An 11,694-nucleotide genomic window follows, 5' to 3' on the forward strand; every position below is an offset into this window, starting at 1 on the left:
TCTTTTTCATTATAAGAATGAAGATTCACTTGCATGAGCTCAAGTAAATTTTTTCTCTTATTTTTTTTTCTAAGTAAGAATTCATTTGTATTGATTTTGGAAATTACATAGATTTCAAGAATAGAAGTATCAATTGAGGCTTATTGAGCCTGAACAATGTGTGCCCAGACTACAAGGACATTTAAAAAATATTTTTGGGCCCTGACCGGATGGCTCAGTTGGTTGGAGAGTCATCCCGTTCCCAAAACGTTGCAGGTTTGATTCTCAGCCAAAGTACATATAGGAGGCAACCAATCAATGTTTCTCTCAATCAATCAATCAATGAAAGCATAACTTTGGGTGAAGACTTAAAAAAAATGGTGGGGGAAGCCAAGGGTTATAAAAAGCCTCATTTCTACCTCTGTCATTAACCATTAATAAGACTTGCTCTAATCACATTATTAACACAGAGAATTTGATGAGGTAAATGCAGAGACAGCACAGAGATTAGGTGAGAAGCAGAGACCTCAACAAAAAGCCCCAGATGCTCACTGTGCCCTGTTGCTCACCTCCTCCTGGGGTGCAACCACTTTCCTCTTCACAGCAGAGGCCCCGCTCACCTCTGGGTAGTGAGGACATTGGCATTGTGGTCAATTCAGTAAGAGTAGGATCCTCATTTTACAGATTTCCAGGGAGGGAGGTTCCGACAGATCCCCTCACCATCCCCAAGCCCAAAGAGAAGTTCGGTAGAGCTTGGCTTTCTCTTTCCGCTCTCTTCCTAGAAAGTCCACAGAGTCTACTCCGCATGGAGTCTGGCAGTCTGCGAGCGACCCTGCCACAGTCCAGAATCTGACACTGAGCACTCTTTCCGGCACAGACATATATTTGGGGTGTCTGTGACAAAGGACTTGAGATCTGCTCACAGAAGTTTGTATTCAGGTAAATATAATTACATCTGTAGAAATGTTTATAATCACTGTCTCCTGTATATGTCATTAAGTCCAGGGGATGCAGAGCAAGGATGCTCCAGGGACCATGACACTGGCAGGTGACTTTTACATAGTCCCATTTCTTCATCCCTAGACTCATACCAGGCCTGGGGCCTTGGAAGGTCAGCCTTGAAAGGACCTCAGGACCATTCAGTCCCAAACTAACTTGCAGCAGTGGAGAGAGACAGCGAGGCCCAGAAAAAGAAGCTGTGAGGGGCCACAACCCCCAACAGCCAGCCTGCTGCCACGTTTTGTCATTAGTTCATTTATTTGTTTGCTTGCTTACTTGTTGCATTGTTTGCTTTTTTGGTCTTTTAATTATGCCTGACACCATCCCACAAAGGATTCAAAGTAATCCAAAAATACATCCGAGACATCAAATTTACAACTAAACTACAGAACAACCATTATTCAAAACCGCCTGAAATCAAGCAGAATGGAAGTCCTACAACTACGGAATTAAAGCAGCTGCCACAGTGAGACTGGTAGGAGGGGCGGAGGCGGATGGGCTGGTCCCACACCCACATGTGGCGGATAAAAATCAGGAGGCTACCTTGGCTGGGAAGGTCCTCCCTGAGAACTGAGGGGTCCCCGTCCCACACCAGGTGCCCCGCTCAGGGTTCCAGTGCCAGGAAGAGAAGTCCTCATAACTTCTGGCTGGAAAAACCAGCAGGAACTGAGGCTCAGGGAGGCTGAGGGGGCTGGAGCCCCAGGCAGCTCCTTAAAGGGCCCGCGCACGGACCTATCGGATTCACTCCCTCTAAGCTTGGAGGGGAGGCAGCTCAAGGGGCGCCAGAGACAAACAGGGAAGAACTGAGCTGTTTGGCACTGGAGCAAGGGCTGGAGAGGGGGCTTTCTCCGGGACAGACATGCTGTCAGAGGCCTTTGTTCCTTTGGTGAGCCCTTCCCTGGGGCGGCAGACAGCTGCCATATCTGGGACTCCAGCAACCTGGCTCACACTGGTAGCCCCGCCCTGGTGACTCCCTGAGGCCCTGCCCCGCCCCACCCAACTTTCAGGCCCACCGAAGCCTGTTGCCAGTTGCTTAACCATAGGATTGGCCTGTCTTGGATCCTGCTTCAGGTTTTCCTAAATTCTCTCAAAAAAAGCAGTATCTGGTCTCAGATAGCCCCATACCTCTCATTAAGTAATACACAGAAACACACACAGGGAGGCAGCCAAAATGAGGAGACAAAGAAACAGGTCCCAAATAAAAGAACAGAACAAAACACCGGGAAAAGAACTAAGCGAAATGGAGATAAGCAACCTAACAGATGCTGAGTTCAAAATACTGCTTATAAGGATGCTCAATGAACTTAGTGAGAACCTCAGTGAACTTAGTGAGGACCTCAAGAGCATTAAAAAGGACCAGTCAGAAATTAAGGAGGCACTAACTGAAATAAAGAATTTACACAGATTCGATAGTAGAGTAGGTAAAGCCAAGAATCAAACCATCGATTTGGAATCTAAGGAAGCAAAAAACACCCAATCAGAACAGCAAAAAGAAAAAAGAATCCAAAAAAATGAGGATAGTGTAAGGAGCCTCTGAGACAACTTCAAGCGTGCCAACATTCACATCTTGGGGGTGCCAGAAGGAGAAGAGAGAGAACAAGAAATCAAAAACCTATTTGAAACAATAATGGCAGAAGACTTCCCTAACTTGGTGAAGGAAACAGACACACAAGTCCAGGAAGCACAGAGAGTCCCAAACAAGATGAACCTCAAGAGGCCCACACCAAGACGCATCATCATCAAAATGCAAAAGGTTCAAGACAAAGAGAGAATCTTAAAAGCACCAAGAGAAAAGCAGCTAGTTACCTACAAGGGAGTTCCCATAAGACTGTCAGCTGATTTCTCAACAGAAACTTTGCAGGCCAGAAGGGAGTGGCAAGAAATATTTAGAGTGATGAAAAACAAGAACCTACAACCAAGATTACTCTATCCTGCAAAGCTGTCATTTAGAATCGGTGGCCATATAAAGAGTTCCCCAGACAAGAAAAAGTTAAAGGAGTTCATCACCACCAAACTGTTATATGAAATGATGAAGGGTCTTTTTGAAGAAAAAGATAAAATATATGAACAAATGAAATGACAATGAATACATATCTATTGACAATTGAATCTACAAACAAAATGGACAGAACAGAAACATTCTCACAGATACAGAGAACATTTTGTTGGTTGCCAGATGGGAGGGGTGTTGGGGGAATGGATGAAAAAGGTGAAGGGATTAAGAAGTACAAATTGGTTGCTAGAATGACAAACCTGAAAGGGAAGGGGGTTCGGGAGTGGGAAGAAATAAACCAAAGAACTTATATGCATAACCAATGGTCACAGACAACAGTGTCGGAAAAGGCGGGAGGGAGGGAGGTGGGAGTGGAGAGAAGGGGGTCAATGGAGGAAAAATGAGGAACATCTGTAATACATTCAACAATAAATATAAAAAACAAACAAAAACAAAAATACATCCGAGGCCATAAAATTAAAATTAGGTGAAGAAATGGGGTAAAGGGAAATTAAAAGTAGAAAAATTATAAAATTACAAAGCCAGGAAGGGGTAGGAATCACCTCAAAATACAGGCCATCCCTGCCTGATTAGTGTGACTCAGTGGTTGAACGTCGATCCATGCACCAAGAGGTCGCCAGTTTGATTCCTGGTCAGGGCATGTGCCCAGGTTGTGGGTCCGATCCCCAGTGGCAGGTATGCAGGAGGCGGCCAATTGATGTTCTCTCTCATCAATGTTTCTACCTCTCTCTCCCTCTCCCTTCCTTTCTCTCAAAAATTAATAAAGAAAAAAAAAAATACAGGCCATCCCAGATACAGAGTTGAGATGTGATACAACACACCCAGAGCAGGTTTGAATCTAAGACACAAACTCAGATGTAAAAGAAATATTCACGTATTTATCTGACATCATGACTCCATCTGACCAGGCTGATGATAACATTCTGCCTCAATCACTAACAGGCACACTACCCTCCTAGGGATTTCCCAGAGTCAGGCCCCCCATAACTTTCATTCAATACAGAACATTCCACCCTAAAGCGGCAGAATATACATTCTTTTCAAGCGCACATGGAACGTTCTCCAAAATAGATCACGTTAGGTTATAAAACAAGTCATAACAAATTTAAGTATGAATGAATTCATACCAAGTATCTTTTCTGACCACATTGGAATGAAACTAAAAAGTCAATAGCAGAAGGAAAACTGGAAGATTCACAAATATGTGGAAATTAAACAACACATTCATGAAGCACCCATTGGGTCAAAGAAGAAATCAAAAAGAAAATCAGAAAATACATTGAGGCAAACCAATGAAAAAAACACATACACCCAACAATACACCAAAACGTATGGGATGCCGCAAAGGCAGTATGAAGAGATGGGGCTGGGGAGCGATTGGTTGTATTGAGTAACAACTGATCTCCAAAGATCCTAGAAACAGTATTTCGGTTAACTCAAGGAAAGTATAAGGAATTTGGATGCTCTTTCAAGTGCATGTTTCTAAAACTTCGTGGTATGAGTGATAAAGTCAGACAAAGCAGTAAAAGAGGAGAACTCTCTGCGTGTGAAGAGCAAAGGGAAAGCTGGAGGAACCTGTGACCGTGATGTGAACTATGTGGATTCTGTGTGAAGTGTGGAGCAGAGGAACAGGGAAGCACACGCTGACTGTGAGGCAGCACCAAAGAAACGGTATGTCCGGGATTGTAATGACCAAGACTGGTAAAAAAAAAAACACCCAGAATGAAGGATGGAATAGGACTGTTGTCCTTTCTGTCATAATGTTTATGTAAATGGAAGAAGGACATTGAAGTTGGCTGGGTGAAAAAAAAGGGATCAGAACGACAGCCACAACTGACATGCTGACAATAAGGGTCTTATTGTCATCTTTGACTAATCAGAGCTAGATTAAAACTTCCTCAGATTACTTAGCCACGGGGTACACAAATGTACTGGGGTAAATAAAAACAAGGGAAGCAATTTAAAATCTTTCCTGTTTTAATAGTGGTTATGTAGTGTGGTGCCAATGGGCTCCTTTTGTAGAGAGAAGATATTGGAAAGCATTTTTGGATACTAGTTTATCAGACATAGTTGTGAGAGATTTTGGTTTATTCATGTATTTTTTTTCACAACAGGAAGTCAAAACATGGGAAATGACTGACTGGAATAAAGGTCTGTGTACAGGAAGTAGCTGAGTTATATTAGTAAAATGTGGGAGAAAGCTAACGCAGGCAGCCATAAATCAACGCATTGTTAATTTTCCCATTCCGATTATGAAACCACACACAGACACAGATGTGCACCCACATATGCACAGGGTGGGGCAAAAGTAGGTGTATAGTCATTTGTACAGAAAATAATACAATAATTAATAAATAATAATACAAGAATAAACTCTGTGTTTTGTGTACTCACAACTGTAAACCCCATCCTGTACACCATTCTTTTTTTTTTTTCTTTATTGATTTTAGAGAAAGAGAAAGGAAGAGGGAGAGAGAGAGAAACATTGATGAGAGAGAACATCGATTGGCTGCCTCCTACCTGCCCCCCACTGGAGATCAGGCCCACAACCTGGGCATGTGCCCTGACCAGGAATTGAACCGGAGACCTCTTGGTGCATGGGTGAGCTCAACCACTGAGCCATACCGGCCGGGCCTGTACACCATTCTTATAAGAGTTTTTTTTTCTGATATTTTAGATTATATTAGTAGGTAATATGGATTTCAAACTTCTATTTTTCTTTTAAATTCAAATAGGTTTTAAATATATAGACTTTACACAGCAATAGAAAATGAATACAACTTTGGAGGCAACTATTAACCAGTAAGGGGAGGGAGCTGATTTAACGTGGGGATGAGGAAGGAAGAGGGAGGAAAGAAAAAGAGAAAACAACCTGCTATCTACTAATAATAGTTAAAGGACTAAAGCTTGGTAATAACTGACTTTTACAAATATAAATTTAAGAGGTTTAAAAATAAGCTCTATAATACAGTAAACACTATTTCAATATGTTCCTTGAGTGTAGGAGAAAGTTGAGGACTTAGAGCTCTGGGAGCTACATTGTTCCCGTGGCCAATCTGACCTGTGCTACTGGTGGTAGGGAGTCACTGTTCCTGCTGGCCTCTTATCCGTTGTAGAAGGAAGAATGATTTTTGCATTTGCTTCCCCATAGTCTTTTTGGGGTTTCATCATAGTGTGGGCATATTCATGGAGTGTGTGTGGGTGTATGTAACTGCTATCCATGTGCCACTTCGGTTGCATGGATGAAAGTTTGGGAGCTGCTGGTGCTGTCATGCAGCACTCTACTGACTGGCGTAGTGAGGTGGCATGTCTGCCTCTGAGCTTTCCTGCAATTAAGAGGAGAATATGTTGAATGATGAGATTCCATTCGATCAAAACGAAGCAGCTGTTCAAGGTAAGTTCCACTATTTCTAGTGCTAATATGTGAGTGGCATTCCTGCCATGGTGCTAATGATCACTGTTATATGTTGAGGCAAATTACATTTTCCAGGTGTGCCCGGTATCATATAGACTATAGAGCAAAGGTCTTTGGGATGAGACCAGAGCAGAACAGAGTAAAGCCGCAGTTCTACACAGGGAAAGACTATATACTCGAAGGACCCGTACCATTCAAAGTTTTGTTTGTTTCTTTTGGCCACATCTGTAACTCTTTATAGATATTCGTCAAGTTTGGGTATCAAAGGATTTAAGATTTGGGCAGCAAAATATAGCTATGGCATGATACAGTGTAGTTTTGGATAAAGCCAACGAACTAATCAGCAGTGCCAGAAACGAAAAGGCGCTCGCACTGATAGCCCAAGAACCTCCCCGGGTTACCATTCCCCACAAGTACAGTGAGAGTTCGGAGGTCCTGCGTTCTGACAGTCTGGAAATCTGTGACAGTTATTTAGTTAGGTGTTTCTGATGTACCAGGTTCCTCACAGCAGCCTTCACATCCTTGTTCCTCAGGCTGTAGATGATGGGGTTGAGCATGGGGGTCACCACCCCATAGAAGAGAGAGACGAGCTTGTCTGAAAGGTCCTGTTTGTCTGCTCCCAATGGGTCCTTGGATTTGGGTTTCCCATACATGAAGAGGATGGTCCCGTAGAAGATGACCACAACTGTGAGGTGGGCAGAGCAGGTGGAGAAGGCCTTTTTCCTCCCCTCAGCTGAGGGGATCCTCAGGATGGTAGCAATGATGAACACATAGGAGACAAAAATGAACAGGACTGGGATGCCCAGGAGAATCATGTTGGCCACAGCCATGCTGATCACGTTGATGGAGATGTCAGCACAGGCTAACTTCAGGACAGCTAGGATCTCACAGGTAAAGTGGTTGATGACGTTATCCCCGCAGAAGGGCAGCCTCATGGCCTGGGATGTCTGAACTACTGAGCTGGTGATGCCAGCTGCCCAGGAACCAGCAGCCATGGACACATAGACAGCCCTGCTCATGACCACAGGGTATCTAAGGGGGTTGCAGATGGCCATGTAGCGATCAAACGCCATCATACTCAGGAGCACGCACTCTGTGGCTCCCATGGCAAAGGAGAGAAACATCTGCCCAAAACAGGCTGAGAGTAAGATGGTTTTCTTGGGGGTCAGGAAGCTGTCAAGAATGAGAGGGACGGAGGAGGTTGTGTAGCAGATGTCCAGGAAGGAGAGGTTCCCCAGGAAGAAGTACATAGGTATGTGCAGGCGGGAGTCAAGGATGGTCACCAGGATGAGGACCCCATTGCCCAGCAGAATCACCAGGTACATCAACAAGATGAGCACAAAGAATGTTTTTTCCAGCTTTGGGTGGGCTGAGAGGCCCAGGAGCATGAACACCACTGTGGTGGAGGTCCAGTTGGACTTGTCCATGTTGTATCTACTCTGTCACTTGCAGTAACTCAGAAGGTCAACCTCAGCACACTCTGACTCCAAATGTGCCTGGGCAGCCAGGCAAAATCCCCACCCTGCTGAGCAACTGGAGAATAGCTCTGACAATTCGGTTATCTCTCTAGGATTCTAGGGAAAATGTAGCAAAGATCAATATTTAACTTCTGCTTCCAATAAGAACAAATGAGTTAATTTGCACTAACTGTCCTGCAGATGGCAATTATAAACACTGGACAAATTACATAATACATCTGTGTGAAGCTTTGGCAAGGTAATAAAACAACAGGGAATCATAGGGTCTTAATTCTGGGGTAAAATAGGAACTCAGAGAAGTAAGACCAGCATTTGAGGCTATGCTCCAACGGGGGCCTTTGCAGCTTCTGGAGGTGGTCACTGAGAGGCCGCGAAGCAGCACCGACAGCCGCTCGGAGGTGGGGTACAGGTTCGAAGTGCAAGCCCCACCGTGAAGTTGTTCCTAACTAAACTTCCTTCTGTTGGGAGGGGAGCCCCCTCACTCCAGAGCAACACCATAAGAATAAGCATGTGAATCAGAAGGAAACACACACTTACAGGTTTTTTAAAAAAAATATTTCTATTAATGTTTTAGAGAGAGGAAGGGAGAGAGAGATAGAAACATCAATGTGAGAGAGATACATCCATCTGCTGCCTCCTGCACACGCCCTACTGGGGATTGAGCCTGAAACCTGGGCATGTGCCCCTGACTGGGAATCGAACTCGGATCTCTCAGTCCACGATGCTCAATCCACGAGCCACACTGGCCAGGCAGTTTTGTAGCTGGCTTTAAATCTTCCCAAGCCCTGAATTTGGATCGAGGTTGTCCCAGATTTTTGGTGCTCCCAAATATCTAACAGAAGCAGACATAAATCCACTCTGAAGGAAAATAATATCACTGCAGTCTCTAAATCATTTGCACAAGTAATTTTGCCAATACAATACCTGGTATATATTTTTTAAAAGATAAGGCACATAGGCAACAAGACAACATAAATGAAAATCAACAGGGTGACTCGAACCGTAGCTCGAGCTTGTGAAGGTTAGCATTCTCGTGGCCACCACTGCGCCATGTGTGGGCCGTGGAGCACTGCATTGGGGGCCCCCCCCCATTATTTGCAGTGGTCAAGACATGGAAACAACTGATGTGTCTTTCGACAGATGATTGGATAAAGAAGATGTGGTACGTACATACAATGGAACACTACTCAGCCATAAGAAAAGATGAAATACCGCCATTTGCGGCAACATGGATGGATTTTGAGAATATCATCCTAAAGCAGCAAAATAAGTCAGACAGAAAAAAATCAAGAACCATATGATTTCACTCATATGTGGGTTATAAAACTGAGCAACAACTGAGCAAACAGGACAAACAAACAAAAGCTCGTAGACGCAGACAGCAGTATGGTGGTTACCAGAGGGAAAGTGGGAGGAGGAGGCAGTGCAGGGTAAAGGGGGTCATGTGCGGTGACAGGAGATGTGGCTTTGGCTGGTAAACACACAATGTAACATGCAGGTGATGTATTATATAACTGTACACTTGAAACCTATATAATTTGTATTAACCAATGTCACTCTGATCAATTTAATTACATTATTTTTTAAAGAACAAAAAAGAAAACAGGAAAAAAAACCGTAAAACTCAAGTGTCCCTTCCTTTAGGGCCAGTGGGAGCCAAGGTACCTCTGCCGTTGAGAGAATGAGCCCAGTACCAAGGTCTGAACACGCTGTTGCTCCTTTTGTACACTGAGGGCAGCAGGCTGGCCTCGTGTGCACTGTGGCTAAGCTGAAGGAGAGCTCTGACTGGACATCCCTGCTTCTCCCTTCTCCGTCCGCCTGTCCTGGAGGCACCGGCTTCTCCCCAGACCGTTCACAGAGCCTGGAGTCCTGCTCTGTCAGCTCTTCTTTGTGGGAAGCTTGAATGTCTCCTCAGACTGCTAAATGTTCCCCAGACTGGGATTTATTCTGGACCAGTAGAAAACTTGTAGGTTGCCCTGGCCGGTTTGGCTCAGTGGTTGGAGTGTCGGCCTGCGGTCCAGAGAGACCCGGGTTCGGTTCCCGCTAAGGGCACGTACCTCCGTTGCAGTTTGTCCCCGGCCCTGGTTGGTCGTGCTGGTGGCAGCCACTCGATGTGTCCCTTTCACATCAATGTTTCTCTCTCTCTCTTCCTCTCTCTCCCTCCCGCTCTATCTGAACAAAAAATGGAAAAATGTCCTCGGGTGGGGATAAAAAAACAAACAAACAAACAAAAAAAACTTGTAGGCAACATTGAGGGTATTGAATATTAAGTTTTATTTGCTCTGTATCTAAAATACTCAAATTCTCAGATGTCCGTAGTTCCAAGTGTTCTCAGTCATCTGGCCCCCTCCTGGGTGTGTATGCAAGGGCACTTCCTTCTTGGGGAGCTGAGACGCGCCCCTGTTGGTGCTTGGCATTATAGCTGTTTCCAAGTCAGTCATAACAATTCCATCCAGATTGACAGATAAATATTGAGCATCTGCTCTGGGCCAGGCAGAATTCTAGGTGCCGGGATCACTGCAATGAAAGGCATAGCTCCTGACTCAAAGAGCTCAAAATCTAGCAGGGGTAGGGGAGTGGTGATCACCATAATTAATTACATAAGTAATTACATGATCATCATTGTCATTGTCACCATCACCATCATCGACTGTAATAATCGCTCTAACAACACTGACAAGAGACCTTAGGGTCTATTTAGCAATCTGCTCCCTTTCCAATGTAGAAAGCCCTTTATTGCATTCCTCACAGTCCTTCAGCTTGGCCTGCCTCCTTGAAGATGTGGGTTGTTATGATTAACTTTCTGGTGAGGCTCCTTTCACTTGGAAATAGTTTCCCTTTGATACTGAGCTAAAATCTGCTCCTTTGCAGCTTTAATCCCTCTCCCACAGAAAGCCCTCCAAATACCCAGGAACAGTGTGGTTTCAGCATGAACATAAACAAGAGTAGTGTCTGTTTTTCTCCAGGGCCTTAAAAATATCAACATATCTCTCAGAGGCACATGTACCATCTAGGAATTGACTACAAAAGCTGGTCAGTACTGAGACAGCCCCCAGCTAGACTCTCTAGTTGCCCAAGACACACTGCTACCAGTGATGAATGTTCTGGGGCAATAGTCAGTCCCAGGTCCGGTTTTCACACCGGCAGCCAGCCCTCCAGCCTCTCCCAAGAACCTGGATCATGTAAGGAAAAGATTGCCTCTGTGTCTTCATCATCAGATCCAGAAACATGGCTCCTTATTAAAAAATTTTTTTTCTTTATTGATTTTCTAGAGAGAGAGTAAGTGAGAGGGAGAGAGAGAGAGAAACATAGATGAGAAAGAATATCGACTGGCTGCCTCCTGCATGCCCCCCACTGGGGATTGGGCCCACAACCTGGGCATGTGCCCTGACCAGGAATCAAACCAGCTGGCTCCTTATTATTGCTGAAAGGAGTGTGAAAGGAGAAAGAACCCTCATTAAATATATATATATATTTATATATAAAAAATATATGTACATATAATAAAAAATATAAAATATACATACACACATATATACACACATACATACATACATATATGATTTTTCTTTTTTTTATCCTCACCCAAGGACATTTTTGCAATTATCTTCAGATAAAGCGGGATGAAGAGAGGGAGGAAGAGAGAAAGAAAAACATCGATGTGAGAGAGACACATCAAGAGGTCGCCACCCACACAACCCCAACCAGGGCCGGGGACAAACTGTAACTGAGGTACGTGCCCTTAGCAGGAACCGAACCCAGGACTCTCCGGTCCACAGGCCGACGCTCTAACCTCTGAGCCAAACTGG

The 11,694-nt window shown here is 44.4% G+C and overlaps 1 protein-coding gene across 1 annotated transcript; it reads right to left on the reverse strand.

Moving 5' to 3' along the window:
- Window positions 1–6,874: 6,874 nt before the first annotated feature.
- Window positions 6,875–7,834, reverse strand: LOC118629757 (olfactory receptor 13C7-like). The gene has a single exon (XM_036261374.1). The coding sequence runs from the start codon at window positions 7,832–7,834 to the stop codon at window positions 6,875–6,877; it is 960 nt and encodes a 319-aa protein (XP_036117267.1).
- Between the last annotated feature and the right edge of the window lie 3,860 nt (window positions 7,835–11,694).

This window comes from Molossus molossus, unplaced genomic scaffold (genome assembly GCF_014108415.1).
Source record: "Molossus molossus isolate mMolMol1 unplaced genomic scaffold, mMolMol1.p scaffold_m16_p_14, whole genome shotgun sequence".
In the NCBI taxonomy this organism is placed as follows: Eukaryota; Metazoa; Chordata; class Mammalia; order Chiroptera; family Molossidae; genus Molossus; species Molossus molossus.